This window comes from Hippoglossus hippoglossus, chromosome 3, assembly GCF_009819705.1.
Source record: "Hippoglossus hippoglossus isolate fHipHip1 chromosome 3, fHipHip1.pri, whole genome shotgun sequence".
In the NCBI taxonomy this organism is placed as follows: domain Eukaryota; kingdom Metazoa; phylum Chordata; class Actinopteri; order Pleuronectiformes; family Pleuronectidae; genus Hippoglossus; species Hippoglossus hippoglossus.
The window spans coordinates 2,600,461-2,619,062 of record NC_047153.1 but is presented as its reverse complement, the minus strand read 5'-3'; the positions used below and the strand labels follow the sequence as shown (position 1 = coordinate 2,619,062).

The window sequence follows — 18,602 nt, the reverse complement described above, 5'->3', positions numbered from 1 at the left end:
GACAAACCTCATCCGGGGGAATCTGCTTCCCTCGGCTCTCGTCTGGATAACCTCCAGACCTGCGGCGGCCAATCAGATCCCTCCTGCATGTGTTGACAGGGTCACAGAAGTGCGAGGCTTCACTGACGCCCAGAAGGAGGAGTACTTCAGGAGGAGATTCAGTGATGAAGAGCTGTGCAGCAGAATCATCTCACACATCAAGACGTCCAGGAGCCTCCACATCATGTGTCAAATCCCAGTCTTCTGCTGGATCAGTGCTACAGTTCTGGAGCACATGTTGACCACAGACCAGAGAGGAGAGCTGCCCAAGACCCTGACTGACCTGTACTCACACTTCCTGCTGGTTCAGACAAAGAGGAAGAACAACAAGTACGGTGAGGGACATGAGACGACTCCACAGCAGCTGACGGAGGCTGACAGGGACGTTCTCCTGAAGCTGGGGCGGCTGGCGCTTAAACATCTGGAGGAAGGAAACATCATGTACTACCAAGAAGACCTGGAGCGGTGTGGTCTTAATGTCCCAGAGGCCTCAGTGTACTCAGGAGTTTGTACTGAGATCTTCAGAAGAGAGTGTGTGATCTTCCAGAAATCAGTCTACTGCTTTGTTCATCTGAGCGTTCAGGAGTTTCTGGCTGCAGTCTACATGTTCCACTGTTACACCAAGAGGAACACAGAAGAACTCAACAACTTCTTGGGAACATATGGGAACACAGACAGTACCTTCTCCCTGGATGACCTCCTGAAGAGAACCATGGAGAAATCCCTCACCAGTACAAATGGTCATCTGGACCTGTTTGTTCGCTTCCTTCACGGCCTCAGTCTGGAGTCCAACCAGAGAGTCTTAGGAGGCCTGCTGGGTCGGACAGAGAACAATCCAAATATCATCCAGAGAGTCTTAGGATGGTTGCTGGGTCTGACAGGGAACAATCCAGAGATCATCCAGAGAGTCATCAACAACCTGAAGGAGATGAAGAGTGGTGACATTTCTCCTGACAGAAGCATCAACATCTTCCACTGTCTGACTGAGATGAACGACCACTCAGTTCATCAGCAGATGCAACAGTTCCTGACGTCAAAGAACAGAACAAAGGAGGAACTCTCTGAGATCCACTGCTCAGCTCTGGCCTACATGCTGCAGATGTCAGAGGAGGTTCTGGATGAGTTGGACCTGAAGAAGTTCAACACATCAGACCAGGGTCGATGGAGACTGATCCCAGCTGTGAGGAACTGCAGGAAGGCTCGGTGAGTCCAGACATGATCAATAACATGTTCAATCAGTGTAGATGAGTTGTTCTTCAAATACACTCAGTGTTAAATGGTTCTCATTGTTTTGGGCAGCATGGTGTTGCAGTGGTCAACACTGTTAGTGCAGCCTTTCTGTGAGGAGGAGGTTCTCCTGGTGTCTGCAGGGTTTTCTCTGGGTTCTCCAGCTTCCTCCACAAACCCAAAGACATGTAGATCGGAGTTAGGTTGATTGGAGACTGAGATTCAGTGTCAGCTGAGATTGGCTCCAGGCCCCTGAGACCGCTAAAGGAGAAGTGGCTACTGGCTGGAGTGTGTGTGTGTGTGTGTGTGTGTGTGTGTGTGTGTATTTATACGTGTGTATACTTAAATATATGTATACATTTGGTTGGTATATATACATTCTCATTGTTCTCATTTACATATAAGAGCAACTAGATCAGATGTGGAGAGTGAAATCCAAGTGATCACTGTGCTGGAGTTTGCTGTATATTTATTTATCTATATATATATATAAGGCCTGTCAAAATTAACGTGTCAACGCGGAATGATTAAGTTGTGGAATAAACGTGTTAATAATTTTAACGCATTAACGCATGCGCAGAATGGTCCGCTCCATGAACCCCCCCCCCCCACTCACTCGCTCAGAGCGACACACGCAGTGAGATCAGAGCTCGTTCACGTGAAGCAGCCGCTCAGTGACTTTGTAGAAGTGAAACACAGAGTTTCTCTGGTCTCAGCTGCTCAGTGATCAGCTGCTTCATGATCAGAGCAGAAGCTGCAGCTGGTTTGTACCGAGCTGGAGTTTCTGTGTCCTCCTCCACTCGGCTCTCACTGGAACTAATAAACACTCATCACTAGTTATAAGGACCTGATCAGCACATGAAGTCACTGAGTGTTGGTTTGATTCCACAGTTTATGAGGCTGCATTTAAACATCATGAAAATGACTCGTCAACATGTTGTGCTCAGTACAACACGAGACGCTCACAGTCAGGACTCAGTGTTAAAATGAGCGACACGCAGACATGATCCGACTCCATCGATTCAGAACCAAACACATGACCGGACGTTTGTCACCTGAATCCTCCCAATAAAAAATGAACTGTGAACGTGAACTAGTTCATTTTCATCTGCATGAACTGAACTTGGAACTCGTTCTTTTTAAGTGTGAACTGGCTCAACACTGCTTCTGCAGATGGGCTCAGATTCAGATTTCACATTCACATTTAATTGTGTCAAGGTTTGGTTGTTTGTTTGATTTAAAAAAGAAAAGAAAAAAGTTTAATTCAACCATCCTATATTTGCTAAAAAAAAAAAAGAGAGTAAAGCCTAAGAACCCCCGATTGTTTAGGATAAAGGTTCTTTGAGTTTTATAAAGAAATTTAATGTTCTAAATAACATCATCCTATGTTTGCTCAGAGGCAAATCAATGAGACAGCCACATTTAATTATGGTGTGGTATGTTTTGGTTTGATTTTATTTTATTTTTCAATCTTAATATCTATCATTTGGACTAATGTTAAATGTATATATCCGTCTTCTGTCATTTATCTTTCTGTTCCCACAACAATATACAGAGATAAAGGGGATTTTTCAGGCATTTAGAAACGGTGATTAATCAGATAAATCACAGCTTCTCTGTGTTTAGGATGAGAATCACTGACTGTTCCTTTAAACTGAAGAAGCAGAACTGGAAATATCATTTATTCTTCTTTCTGGTCAAACTAGAATTACCACCCTGCGTTTGTACGCCACCACCAACCAGTGCAGTGTCCGTCCCTCCAGGTTCCTGAAATGTTGCATTCACAATAATATGAGGTCACTGTAACCTTTGACCTTTGACCACTGAAATCTAATCAGTTTATCTTTGAGTCCAACTGGTCAAAATGTGAAGAAATCCCCTAAAGACAGACTTGAGACATCATGTTCAAGAGGCCAGAAACATGTTGTGTGACCTTGACCTTTGACCTTTGACCACCTGAATCTAATGAGTTCCTCTGTCAGTCTAAATGAACGCTTGTACCAAATCTGAAAGGATTCTCTTGAGGAGGTTTTAACATGTTCATGAGGCAAAAAGGGGATTTACCAGGGTGAGGGTCACATGATCACGTTTTGTATGAATGTTGTGTTTTCTGATTTTATTCTAACAGATATTTTCTTTAATTACAGACTCGGTGGTTGTGGACTCTCAGAGACTCACTGTGAAGTCGTGGCCTCAGCTCTGAAGTCAGACCCCTCACATCTGAGAGAACTGGATCTGAGTGGAAACTCCCTGCTGGATTCAGGAGTGAAGCTGCTGTGTTCTGGACTGGAGAGTCCAAACTGTCAACTGGAGACTCTGAGGTCCTTAAATCCTTCTTCACTTTTCCAACTTTCTTTCTTATTCGGTCATTATTTATTTAAATTGTCTCAGTTCTGCTCTGCTCACTGTCCCTCAGTCATCTGTCACTCACCCAGCCTGTCAGTCACGTCCACCTCATCAGCTCCATTCACCTGCACTCACCTGCTCCTGATCACTAAGAAAGTGTCAGTAAATAACATGTGGACTGAGGCCGAGCACTCGTCCTCCTCAGGTTTTCAAAATAAGACACATTCTTATTGAAACACGTTGGACAGTTGATAAGTATAGAAACAAACAGGAAGTGACTGTCAGGAGCCATCCCTACTTTAAACAGTGTTTAATTACACAAACCTGCTCAGTGACCAAACACACAGAGAAGAAGGAGATGAATGAAACAATGGTCCAACATGTCTGATCTGATGTTTATCTTCAGGTCACAGACTGGACTGAGGTCAGCAGCATGTTGAGAGTCTGTGTTGACATGATGACGATCCACAACAACAGGAGGACACATTCAAATATTCATATTTCTTTATTCAGGTTGTGGGGCTGCAGTCTGTCAGAGATCAGCTGTTCTTCTCTGGCTTCAGCTCTGAGGTCAAACCCCTCTCATCTGAGAGAACTGGATCTGAGGTACAACGGCCTGCAGGACTCAGGAGTGAAGGAGCTGCTTGATCTAAAGCAGAGTTCAACCTGTCGACTGGAGACTCTGAGGTCAGTAGATGGTTGGAGTCAGTCCACGCTGCTTTCATCAGTATTTTACTAAACACAGTCAGTATCACAGATCCAGGTTCTGTGCTACCAAGCAGGATTTGTGGTTATCAGGTTAACTTCAGGTTTAGTTTTTTCAGTCCTACGAAGCTCGTCCACTTCTTAACGAGGTAAATCACCATGGTAACTTCTGATGAACGGCTAACCTGCTCCAGGTTAAGTTGGAGATCAACCCGTATAAAAGCTCCGCCCACTGATCACAGTGACTCTCCACTGTTGTGTGGTGCACACTCTCCTTAAAGGGACGGATAAGGGAAGTTTAAATCCACGTCTGGTTGGTTCAGTTGATCTCTAACTCACCCAGAACATCTCAATCTCTCCAGACTCATCCTGTCACCAAAACACCAGATGCACTCAGTCAGCTTCCTGAAGATAGGTCCATGTGTTTCTATTGAGTAGTGATGTCAGAGGTTTCCACCACAGTGTGTGTCCTCAGAGACAGTGAGACAGTGCGTGTCCTCAGAGTCAGTGTGTGTCCTCTGAGTCAGTTTGTGTCCTCAGAGTCAGTGAGACAGTGTGTGTCCTCAGAGACAGTGAGACAGTGTGTGTCCTCAGAGACAGTGAGACAGTGTGTGTCAAACTAAAGCTCATTATCGAGGCCACATCCTGGGATTCAAACGTTTCTCATCAAGAATCTTCTTCTCTTCCACTCGTCTTGTTAGTAAACAACAGATTCAGATCTCGTGGCCCCGAGTTATTTATCTCGTTCACACATGTTATTATATATCGTGGTCACGTAATATATTTTTACCAAATACCACCAGGGGGCGCTGTAACTTACACATTGACACAATCACAGATGTTTTACCAGCTGTTCTTCCTGCATTTAGCAGCTGTAACTGAGTTTCTTTTATTCTGGATCATGTGTTTGTTCTCCTCTGATTTTTATTATAGAACAGTTTGATCCTCGTTGTGAAATATGAGGCTCTGCTGTCAGTCAAACTGTCCATGTCTGTGATTGGTCATACACAGTAAACCCCGCCCCTTTTATGTGCACGTGCTCACACAGTGAAACATGTCTTCACCTGTAACAGCAGTAAATCCACCTCTCAGGTGTCCACTCTGCACTTTGACATGCAGAGGAAACACACTTAGCTCTTAGCGTGTTCATTCCAACACGTGAACATGAAGCACAGAGGAAGCTGCTCCACCTCTGAACAGGACTGAAGTCCCTGCTGCTCTTTCTACTGGATGTGCTGCATCACTGACTCACAGCTGATGAAGTGAGTCTCTGGAAACACTGATGTCTTCTCCTCTCAACAGATGGGAGTGATCTTTGTGAAGGTGAGTGTGAAGAGGACAGTGTGTGTGGACGGAGGCTGAGCTGTGTCCTGAGGATCCAGAGGCTGAAGCAGCAGCAGCTTGTGTGTAGAGCGGCTCTGACTGGGCCTTGTTGCTGGGAGGCAGAGTGGAGACAGAGCTCCAGAGGAATCAGAGGAGGTGAGCTGCTCTGAGATCAGCTGTCACACAGAGTCCAGTCCACCATCCTCCCTGTGTGTTCCTGTGGATGTGACACAGCATCATCAGTGGATCTGCTGCTGCTCTGTCCTTTGACACACAAAAGTCAAAGTCGTTAATATTTCCAAGTTATGTGCAGAAAAATGTGCAAAGTTAATGCAAATGTTACTTTCCAATGTAAAAAGTGACATTATATTTACTGGTCGGGACATGAAGCTGTGAGCAGTCGCTGTTATAAATAAATAACTGCTGAGTTCAGACAAGCTTCTTATATTTTAAAACAGTTTCACCCCTGATCCTGCTGACGGCAGCGTGTTAGCATGTTGTGTTGAAAACTAAAGACATCAGGTGAAAACCATGAGCACTGCAGGGAATCAGAAAGTGTAAAGTCGTGTTATCTGAACACAGATTGATGAGACCAGGCTGTAAATAAGATGCTCAGTACATCGAAGTATAAAGTCAACAGTGATTTCTAAGAGTCGATGTAAATAAAGAAGAAAAGAAAATGACGAGGTGAAGAACTTTTTCAGATTAAAAAAGAAACAGAAATATTTTCCCCCAATGAGAAGCTGAGGTTGTTTTTCTGTTCAAAGTGAATTTAATCATGTTATTTGTCAAATAGTGAAGTTTTCATGTACATAGTTTAATAACCTGCTTCACCTAATGACTCCGATGTAAAGTGGTGTGAGTCTGTGGGTGAAAGACGTTTAGAAACACAGAGATAATTCGTTTGGAGCCGGGAGCCTGCGGCTCTGCTTCACTGAGAAGATGAAAACGTCTGGACTCATCAGATCGAATCAGTTCAATGACTTCATGAAAAACATGTGAACTCACATTTTGATGATTTTCATTCTCTCTGGATTCTTCACACGTGTTCATAACTGATCTGCATGTTCCTGCTCATGTACAAAGAGATAGAAGGTTTTATACAAGTGGACTTTCTTTCATGTACAGCGTTTATACAACATCGGACAATAAGATCACACTCATCGACATTTATTCACAAATGTACATGAAATAAAAGGAAACGAGGGAATATCCCTTAAAGTGACATTTTTCAATCCACAACGTGATGAACTGCAGAAGAATCATTTATATCCAGTCTGTGATCGTACTTCACGCACAGACCTCACTACGTCCAGGGTTTATGACCTATACTGCAGCCAGCCACCAGGGGGCGATGCAGATCATTTGGCTTCATCTTTATTTACAGTCTAAATTTTAACGATTTTATTTCACGGTGTTTTATTGAATGACGTCAGATAAGATCTTCTCTGTAAAGTCGCAGGTGATGGATCTGACCTGAGTTTGAGTTTCTCACCTTCCATGTTTCACTGTTTAACGGTAGAAGGTCGAAAATCTCAGCTTCAAATGATTTAATTCAACTGCTGCAGGAAAACCACGAAATCCAGTTTGATCATCACGGAAACGTCTCTTTCAAACCTCAGGTAGTTTTATTCACTTCTAAAATCTTGTGGCTGCTTTGTTTACATGAATCATTTCTTTATTTTTACATGAAAATAAACAGTTTCCACTTCATTAAAGTTAAAATTCTCTGACATCACATGACTCACTGAGGAGACTGTGGCGGCGTCTTGTCATGAGGGCGAAGGGGCGAACACGCATTTACACGATGGATCAGACACATGGCACCGTTTGGGAAATGAGGCCCGACACTTATTGTCTAGTGTCACTGTGTCGTGTCACCACTGTTTACAACCATGTGTTTTTAATGTTGAAATGAGTTGTTCCATTCTGTCCTGAATAAAGAATCCCATTAATTCATTAATCAATGATTCTGATACATTCTGTGTTTTACTTATGGATGAAGTTTTCACTAAAGTGTTAAAATTCAAGATCATCTAGAGAAACGTTCCCTGGTGGTGAAGATGAAACACAGCTGAGAGGTGAGAGAGTTTAACTGAGACGTAACCAGGTCACACACACTCTGTTTCCTGCTCTGACATTTATTTCAACTCTCTGCAAATTGAATTGTTCTGTTTAGATGTGTTTGAATAATGGTTTCTCTCTCTGAGTGTCGTGGAGAACGTGTCAGATTGTTTGATTTTTCTACCTTTTCTTTGCTCTTCCTTCTTTACTCACAGTAGAAGTGTGTTCCTGTGTAAGTAGTAGTGTGTGTAGCAGCAGTTTAGTTGGTAGCTGCCGGTGTGGCCTCCACAAACTAACACGCCGACACGGCATCAAACTGTGTCCGGCTGTGGACTGCTCTGTCGAAGAGGTCAGTCTGGCTGTAGGTGAGGTTGTTGGATATGACAGCGTGAAGTCTGCTTCAAGAATGAACAGCGCTGGGGGGGGGGGGGGGGGGGGGGGGGGCAGAGAGACAGAGACAAGGGGTGCTCAGTGCATGATGGGAGTTCCCCCAGCGGTCTAGACCTACAGAAGCATAACAAAGGGCTGGTTCAGGACTCACCTGATCCAGAACTATCTACAGGCTTTATCATATAATAAATAGATCATTGGGTATAAACAGCATCTGCAAGGTATCGCCCCCTGGTGGTTTTCATTTTTATATTTATCCCACTCAACTTGAATTGTAATGACTGTTAATACATTTTTGTTTGGCTGCAGAAACACTTTTCACCATTATATCCTAGTTTCCACCCCAGTGATCCTTTCTGTGGGATTTGACAGATTTGAAACATTCTCAACACGTTAACTACTTAATACACGTAAAGGTTTGTTTTTATAGAACTTTAATTTTCCTTGTCTCTTTGTTCATCTTCGACACTGAAACATGGTGAAACCTTTATTTTCCAGACTCCAGACAGAGCAGATATGAGAAAGCAACATTTGGCTCGTTCAGACCAAGCTGCTGTTTCTTCTTTAATTTCATAGACTCTGTGTCCAGTCAATCAACTGTTAAACCAGATGTGTGCAGATGGATGTGCAGAGGAAGTGAGGCCAGTAAATCTGCTCTGCACACAGCTGATTACATGCTGCGGCACGTTGGCGCTGGCCGACGGGAAAACGATACCGAGCCGCGAAGCCACAAAATCCAGGGACTAGCAGTTTATAGCAGACGTGTAATCTGGGCGGTCAGCCTTCATATCTGATTCTGCCCTGAGACACAGGAAGCTGCCAAGACCTGGAGCCTGATGCTCTTTAAATCTATAATATCCTAATATTTACGCACAGTAAAAGCAGTGGACGGAGACTCAAACCTGGCTGGTGTGTGTGTGTGTGTGTGTGTGTGTGTGTGTGTGTGTGTGTGTGTGTGTGTGTGTGTGTGTTCTATGTGTTTCCTTTGTTTGAAGCATCAGGACGAGGGGACCTGGTTTCTCCTCCGTCTCCTGTGAGGCCACGTACTGTTGTTAGAACCTGATCGGGCTCAATGATGTGAAGCTCACAGTGACACAGCTGCTGTTGTGACCGCTGACGTTAAACCAAAATACTCCCTGATGTCACCAAACATGTAACGACCGGCCGAACGCCGCCAAACTGGCATCAGCGGTGGTGCGGGAACCGGACTGATGCTTGTGTTCCATCAGCATCAGGAAGCTACGGTAGGTGAATTAGATAATGTGTTCAAGAGTTTCGAGATGAAGTCATGGTCTGGTTTTGTTCGATACAACTCACCAGTCATGGAAATATTTTGCCCAACAGGCCCATACCGGGGTCCAGGGGCCCGAGGCGTCTGCGGGGCCTTGAACCACGCAGGGCCTCTTTATGAACAAGTGACAAGGCTCGGTTAAAAACAGCCAAACAACCACAAGGAAATACAATATGACTTTCAAAGTGCTAAACAAGTAAAAGGAGACATGGAGACAGAAAGTTACTGCAAAACAAGCACAGTAGAACAAAAACATCCAAAAGAAAAGTGTGGACAAAACAATCCCGAAAGAAATGCAAAACTGTTACAGGGAGACGCACAATGAGTTTGACTGAATGAAAAACCTCCACATAGAACAGTGCAAGAACTGAAAAGACAAGAGACGAAACACAAGTACAAATGGACACAATTTAATTCGACGTAAAAATGACCACAAAGGGACAGAAACAGCAAAGTTTATATGTAAAATGAGTTTGACTAAACACAAAATTACAACAAAGGGACGCAAAACATTCCCAGAGACGTTGAGTACTGTGGTTTAAATGTCTAATGATAATCTGTCGATGACGCCACGTTGAGAAGCTCATCTGATCTCCTGTTAAACTACAAACTTTAACCCACCACATAAAACGTAGAGCTCAGGAAATCCATCCATCCGTTATCTTTACTGTTTATACCCTGAGGAGGGGGGGGGGGGGGTCGACGTACAGAGACAAACGACGACTCCAGTCAATCTGCACGTGTTTGGAACTGAGGAGGAAGCTGGAGAAGAACCAGAATCTTTGTGGTGTGAAGATTTTATCCGCTGTAGGAAGTGCAGAGTGCAGAACACTGAAGTACGAGCTGTGTGCTCATGAACGCAACATTTCAAACTTCTATTTCTGCATGGAGGCTTTTAGAGTGTGTTGAGATGTGTGTGTGTGTAGGGGGGGGGGGGGGGGGGGGGGGGGTGCTGTAAGGGATCGACTTGCTCTGCTAATCCTGCTACAACAGCTGCACCCCCCACAACCCGACCCCCCCTTGTCAAGAAGATGGTCCAACATTAGAGAGGAACAATTCTCCACAACCTGGAAACCAAGTCGTTTATTTACTGATCTATAAAGTATTGATAAATGATTCACTAACTGTTACTCATGTAAACGGTAAATGCTCTGCATCTATATAGTTCTCTTCTAGTCTTGATGACCACTCAAAGATCCTTAATGTGAACGTTGCTGTTCTCGTATAAATAGATATATAGATATAATTAGAGGTAAAGTAAAAGTAAAAAGATCTGTAATATATAAGAAAATACTGAACTTAAGTGAGTAAAACCTAAACTAAAAACTAAACATGTGACTGTGTAAAAGTCTGTTTCTCTGGAGACGTCAATTCATATTTCATCATGTTTCATTGTCAATTATTTTATCCCAAAAATGCCAGAATGTAAATAAAGAAAAACCTGTGAACAACAACAAACATCGTGTGCTTATATTAAAGTTACCAATATCCTGTTGGCAACAAGTTACCAGAATAATTTTTAGTCAAATTGTTTTAAAATATTTTAACAGTCAGCCACATAAGTATTAGAAGAAACAAACAAAACAAACTAACAGGATAAATAATCAGTAACATAAATGAACATAAATTAACGTTTCATTTCCCGTCTGAAAAGGAGCGGGAAGAATGAACATGCTCCTTCCTCTGTTCTGTAACAAACATAATACAAACTCCGATCTCCCCCTGGACTCCATCCGTTCAGAGCGTCTTCTTCGTCTTCTTCTCGTCTTCTTCTTCTTCTTCGTCTTCTTCTTCTTCTTCGTCTTCTTCTCGTCTTCTTCTTCTTCTTCATCTTCTTCTCGTCTTCTCTTCTCACGTCTTTCTTGCTGCTGACGAAACTCTGGACCAAGAGGTTTGACAGTGACGCGCTGCTGAATCTCTTCCTTCCTGTTCAGGTCAGAAGCTCATAAAACACATCAGCACCGTCACCACTTCAATCACTGGAACCTTTTGTCAGCGACTCTTTGAACAGGACAGAAGTCTCGCTCTGATTTACATCCCCGAGGAGGAGGAGTGAAAAAACAGACCTGACGTCCAGGGACAGAAGCAGAGCTGCACATTTGTCCCCTCTCCAGGAAGTGACCTGATGGCAGATAGAGAGAGCAGGTTGAATTGATTTAACCTTTGACCCCTGAGAGGAGAAGATCTGTTCTCAAGACAGAATCACAGTGGAGGACGGCGGGGACGCAGAGACACGATACGTCATTAACCCTTTAACAGACTCACTGGGAATAAGGTGCACAAAATAAAACTTAAACCTTCAGCCTCTGTCTTTACGTTTGATTCACTGGTCTTATTTGAAATGTAATAAAATGTAAAATATTCTTCACTGAAATGAAGCAGAACATTAAGTAGAAGAAGTGTCAGTGCTTGAAGTGATTTATTTATTTATTTAATCCTTTTAATATATCAAATATAATATATAATATAATAACAACAATAATAATAATTTCATCTATGATCGCACTGAGCATCAATGAGATCTTCATCACTCTGCACAATCCTAGTAGTTATTTTGCAGTATTTTATTTAATTTAGCAGTATCTTGTAGTTTTGCGTAGTTTTTTCAGTATTTTCTTAACCATTAGATATTTGCCAAAGATGAAATAAAACACACAGTAAACTATCATTACTCTCATACTTTCTGTACTCACCACATCATGATAGTGTAGTTGTGGTGAATTCTTTTGGCTGTGATAAGTTAAATCTGATAGTGTTACAGACGGAGAACATGTTTATAGTTCAGCCTCTGATATTCTGACTTTACTTTCTGTGATGAATGAACGGGGATTCTTCTGTTTGATTGACAGACTGAATTTAACTCATTATTATTATCTATGTGTCATTTCTGTGGTTTCTCACCGTTTCTGGTAAATCACAGTTTCACAACAGAGGAGAGAACAGGAGCATTTTCAGGAACATGAGACGAGTCATCAGAGTTCAGATCAACACCAGCTGATTACTACACAGCTGTACTCCTACTCACTGTGCAGTACTGACTGTGTATAGTTACTACACAGCTGCACTCCTACTCACTGTGCAGTACTGACTGTGTATAGTTACTACACAGCTGTACTCCTACTCACTGTGCAGTACTGACTGTGTATAGTTACTACACAGCTGCACTCCTACTCACTGTGCAGTACTGACTGTGTATAGTTACTACACAGCTACACTCCTACTCACTGTGCAGTACTGACTGTGTATAGTTACTACACAGCTGCACTCCTACTCACTGTGCAGTACTGACTGTGTATAGTTACTACACAGCTGTACTCCTACTCACTGTGCAGTACTGACTGTGTATAGTTACTACACAGCTGTACTCCTACTCACTGTGCAGTACTGACTGTGTATAGTTACTACACAGCTGCACTCCTACTCACTGTGCAGTACTGACTGTGTATAGTTACTACACAGCTACACTCCTACTCACTGTGCAGTACTGACTGTGTATAGTTACTACACAGCTGCACTCCTACTCACTGTGCAGTACTGACTGTGTATAGTTACTACACAGCTGCACTCCTACTCACTGTGCAGTACTGACTGTGTATAGTTACTACACAGCTGCACTCCTACTCACTGTGCAGTACTGACTGTGTATAGTTACTACACAGCTGCACTCCTACTCACTGTGCAGTACTGACTGTGTATAGTTACTACACAGCTGTACTCCTACTCACTGTGCAGTACTGACTGTGTATAGTTACTACACAGCTGTACTCCTACTCACTGTGCAGTACTGACTGTGTATAGTTACTACACAGCTGCACTCCTACTCACTGTGCAGTACTGACTGTGTATAGTTACTACACAGCTGTACTCCTACTCACTGTGCAGTACTGACTGTGTATAGTTACTACACAGCTGCACTCCTACTCACTGTGCAGTACTGACTGTGTATAGTTACTACACAGCTACACTCTGTAATTTAGTTCCACTAAAAGCAAAATAAATTCTTACAAACCTTCTTCGTGGTTTGTTTCAACATGTTGATAATAATAAAAAATCTGAGAGGAAGTTGGTCTCAAGTTGCAAATTGCATCATCAGTTTTCTGGAAAGTGTCAATAAAGTTTAATATTGTTATTATAATTCTTCTTATTATTAATATTTGTTATTGTCTATAGATTCTTGCTTGTGTTTACAGGCGGTGTCTCTTTCCCGTTTCACAAACACAGGCTGGAATATTAGATTTTCGACCAGCGATCCACATTTTCACCCTTTAATCTCATTGTTCTGATTATCGAACCTGGAGTTTACTTCCAGGTCCTGAGGTTCCGTAACTGTCAGTCACTGGATATTATCTCTATGTACGTATATATCTTTATATAAACTGTTATGTGACAAATGCATTTCAAAGCAAACACGACAGAGAGTGAAGGGCAGAGGCACGGCATGTTTAACCAATCTGCTGTGTGTGTGTGTGTGTGTGTGTGTGTGTGTGTGTGTGTGTGTGTGTGTGTGTGTGTCCCAGCAGGATATTTGCATCCTATTAGAGCCGTTAGTCGTGCCCATCACAGAGTCCGGAGGTCAACCACCTCGCCACGCAACAGGAAGTAGTAAGTCAGAGTCCGACCGTGGCCGAGAGAAGACGTACACCTGTCGAGCTCCACCACACAACAGCTGTAAAGTTCATTTTAAACATCTTTCAGTTCAAATGCTCAACTTGTCTCAAATTGACGTCCTGTATCCGTAGAGTTTTACAGAATCGGGTTTTCTTTTGCCAGCTGAAAAAAAAAGTATTTTGTTTTGGTAATGAAGCTGCAAAATTAGCTGCAAATAATGTAATAATGATAATAAATCTTATATATGTAGTAATTTTCAAGCAAGTTAAAGTGATTTCCAAGTGAAAAAAAGAACAGAAATTAAAATGAAACCCTCCTAGTGGATTTACAAGTATAATATTGTTATGAATACTATGAAACTAATGTAGATAGATAATAAATAAATAAATTAAATGTGGCAACAAGGAAAATATGGTGAAATTTAAATTAAAAAATCGAATTAAGTTAGATATAAACTAATCAAATGCCATAATATGTAATAATGGTAATATTTAATATTACCAGGGCACCAGGGGGCGATGCAGAGGATTTGGCTTCACTTTTGGGGAACCGTCACGTCGTCCATCTTTGTTTGCAGCGAACGGTGCAGGTGAAAAGCATGAATCAAAAACAAATATTACTAAAGTTAAAGTTACTTATTTAAGATTAAAAAAATTAGTAAAATTAAAAAAGTCCTCAGTACTTTTTACTTAAGCCTAGTTTTTTTAATATTCTTAATTTAAATACATATAAATAAATGTATTTATTTTCAGGCCAAAGGATTTTTCGAATTTATAAATAAATAAATACAATAATTCAACAACTTATTTTGAAAACTGTGAAACAGTGGATTTGAAGAAACTACGACACAAAGCTGTTTTTAAATGAATCAAAAATATTTTTAAAATAAATATAGATATTAAATAGTAAAACATTTCAAACCTAATCTTAGAGTGATGCTGTACTTTAAGAAAGTGTCTCCGACGTGTCAACAACACAAGAAAAGACTCGTTAAACAGAGTTGTTGTTGTTAGTGTTTGTGTGTTTGTGTTGTGAGACTCCCTCTGAGCTCCGGTCCATCTGGAATCCACATCCAGGTCCATCAGGCTGTCCCCCCGTCCAGTGTGTCCCAACGTGTCCCAGTGTGTCCTTGTGTATCCCAACGTGTCCCAGTGTGTCCCAACATGTCCAAATGTGTCCAAACGTGTCCCAATGTGTCCCAGTGTTTTACAACATGTCCCAGTGTTTTCCAACGTGTCACAGTGTGTCCCAACATGTTCAAATGTGTCCCATTGTGTCCCAGTGTATCCTAATGTGTCCCAATGTGTACCAGTTTTTCCCACTGTGTCCAAAGGTGTCCCAATGTGTCCCAGCATGTCCCACTGTTTCCCAAAGTGTCCCAACATGTCCAAATGTGTCCCAGTGTTTTCCAACATGTACCACTGTTTCCCAATGTGTCCCAACGTGTCCCAGTGTATCCCAACGTGTCACAATGTGTCCCAGTGTGTCCCCACATGTCCAAATGTGTCCCAACGTGTCCCAATGTGTTCAAATGTTTCCCCAACTTGTCCTGACGTGTCCACACCCAGTGAGGTCAGATCAGACCGAGGTTTCATGGTTTCCTCGTTTGAGCTTTGATGGCGACGCTGACGACAGGTCTGAAAGATTTACTGTGTGTTTGTTTTCACTTGATGGACAAACAACAGCAGCCGTTAACAGACTGACTCTAACAAAACATGAGCCGCAGTAAATTCAGGTAATTGGGTGAAAGGTACAGAAAGTGATCTGGGAAAAACAAATCCATCAAATCATTGAATTATTAGTAAGAAAACACACCTTGAGAATATTTGTGTTTAAGCTTTTATGCCTGTGAAGGAAAGAACCTCTGAGAACCTGAATGAGCAAAAGTTTATAAAATAAATGATTAATGGATCCATCAAGAAAATTATTCACAGAACATCAAAAGCAAAAACAATCACTAGTTTCAGCCGTTTCATTATGATATGAATAATAAATTATACTTGTCATTTGAATAATTATAATGTAAATGATGAGAAATCTAAGAAATCCACCCATTTTAATATACACATACAAATACTAAACCAACTCCAACAGCAGAGGACGCCCCCCCCCCACACACAGACTTCAACAGCCTAATAAAAATATCTTCTCCTGGTACCTGACCCTCTAAACCGGTCTGGCATCAGTCGCTGGTGGGATCCTTATGAAACAGGAACCGATCACTGTAACGCAGGAGACGGAAACGAGATTAAAAGCTTCAGCTAAACTCAAAAAGAAAAGAAAATCTGGGATGAGGACAGACGATTACACAACCAGCTGGGAAATCACTGTGATGGTTCCAGCACCACCACACAACTATAACTCTGTTTTCATTTCGTGATACAAAGGTACATGCTTATTCTTTTCGCCACTGACATGAGAATCGTATTAAAGGAGCTTCGCTACAGATTATTTTCCTCCCTGTGGTTTCTTATAACTTCACTTTGTGCCTATGTTTGAGAATTATTATTATGACTTATTTATTTAAAATACTTCAATTTAAGAATCCTCAAACTCCCACTAACTGAATATAAAGACGCCACATATCTACACGGAATCGAGTAATAAAATTATATATTCAGATCAGTTTGGTTGGGGAATAAAGAAAAATAAGGAACTGAGCAATTAAGGGCAATTACCAAAATTTCGATCAATTCAATAAATCAATGATTGGTGGAAAAAGAAAAAGAAAGGAAAGGAAATAAAGAAACATAAATAATAATAATATATTTTCTGTATTTTCTTTATTTTCTTATTATTTGTCATTTAACTACTGTTTGTTTATCTTGTATCTTTGTTGTTGTTGATGTTTCGCTCTCTGCTTTGCAATTGAAAAAAAATATGTAGTTTCTCTTAAGCAATGATATCCAGACCTCAAAATGCATTTGGAATACAATGAAATAGTTGTTTGAACAATTTAAATATTTGCTGTGGTGAAATTACGACTGCTATATTAAAAACCAACGTATATGTCAAACAGCACTGAGCCATAAATCAATAAATGGATGTATAATATTGTTCATAATATAATAAAACAGAAAAGGAGATGACACAATCAAAACAAGATTATTTTGAATATAGGAAATAACAACAATACAGGACAATGCAATTATTAAAGATAATCTCATGTGAAGTGAATACGGACTGATGTCGAATAAATACAGAAATTACAAGTGCTCCTTAAATTTATAAAACAATGAAGTTATATAGAACAGACGAGACTAATTAAAACACCATAAAATAGTAATATGCAAGAATGGTAACATTTCGATGAGACATTTGGGGGGGGGGGGGCAAGGTTTACGGCCTATACTGCAGCCAGCCACCAGGGGGCAATGCAGATGATTTGGCGATTTCAGTTTTGGGAGCTGTCATGTCGGCCATCCTTATAAACAAGTCTATAATGCAAAAACAAAACAACGAAACAACAAAAAAGGCAGAAGACAAACACAGAAATGTAGATGGTCACGGTTGTAAAGTTATCACGAGTGATAAAGTGTTCAGTAAGATACTGCAATAAAAAATCAGTGGGACAGATTTAACTAACTTAGAACTATTAAAAACTATGATGTCCTCATATGTGTTCTATAAGTTCTATTGGTTTTTTTGAATGAGCTCGGCAGAACGGAGGTGGGGGTTGTGAGAGTTGATGGGGGGGGGGGGTTTGGGCTCAGCCAAAATAAGAAAGGAACTTGTCTTGGATTTCATGAGCTGCTAAATTTAACACGGTGCCTTCATGGAGCTGGGAGGAGTCTGCGATCTGAGCTGAGCCGTCCACCACTTTATAACCTGAAGCTGTGAAGAGTCACATTCACAAGACAACAAACACAGAACATGTCTGAAGCCACTGTCCCTCCAGCAAGTAAACCTTGACTTAACATTAACGTGTGTGTAACATACAATCTAACACTATTAGGAAGAATTAAAACCCGACTCTTAATATCCAACAAAACAAGACAACATGTTAATGTTAGATCACATAAGGGAAACAATGGTTGTGTGTTTTTGTTAACAATCATCAAGAAAAGTATTGAAATATTTATTAAATGACAATAGAAATACCATCTAATGTCGGCAGTTAGATTCTCTCTCAGTCTTTTGTCAAGAGAAGATACAAATTGGTTATGTTAAGTTATTTTAGTTCAATTTAAATCACAAGTTCAGTGAGATTGTCTCAAATCAAGAGCAAAGAAATCTTTACAGTTGACATTTCACCAAAATCTGTCATTTATCTAATGACTCAAATAAATGTTTGATTAATGATTTCAGTGCTTCATCTGAAACTCAGACGACATCTACACCAGGAAAGAAAAACAGATGACAACTTCAAACAAACCTTAAAAGTGATGAGAATCATTGAGCCTGTGAGTCGGGATCATTTCACCTGTTTGGACAAATTGTCTTAAACTGTTGTCCAGCGACGACCCTAAAACCCTAAAACCCCGTCGGCCTCAGACCGGTGATCTGACGACTCGGCGACACTTTGACCTCCTCAGCAGGACGGCAGCTCTCAGCAGTCGGAGGGATTCAAAGTATTAAACGTAGGTTCATTTAAACACTGATGGTTTGA

At 41.3% G+C, this 18,602-nt stretch overlaps 1 protein-coding gene across 1 annotated transcript; it reads left to right on the top strand.

Moving 5' to 3' along the window:
• Positions 1–305: 305 nt before the first annotated feature.
• On the top strand, positions 306–15,610 carry LOC117759320 (protein NLRC3-like). The gene is made up of 2 exons (XM_034581385.1): positions 306–1,211; positions 15,306–15,610. The coding sequence occupies exons 1-2, from the start codon at positions 479–481 to the stop codon at positions 15,608–15,610; spliced, it is 1,038 nt and encodes a 345-aa protein (XP_034437276.1). The 5' UTR covers positions 306–478.
• The last annotated feature ends 2,992 nt before the right edge of the window (positions 15,611–18,602 follow it).

Bases quoted from the DNA above. Each gene is read 5' to 3' on its own strand.
- LOC117759320 (XM_034581385.1), top strand. From the start codon at position 479: ATGTACTACCAAGAAGACCTGGAGCGGTGTGGTCTTAATGTCCCAGAG. The intron at 1,212-15,305 runs TCCCAGCTGTGA...AATGTGTACCAG, and splicing joins CCAGGGTCGATGGAGACTGA to TTTTTCCCACTGTGTCCAAA.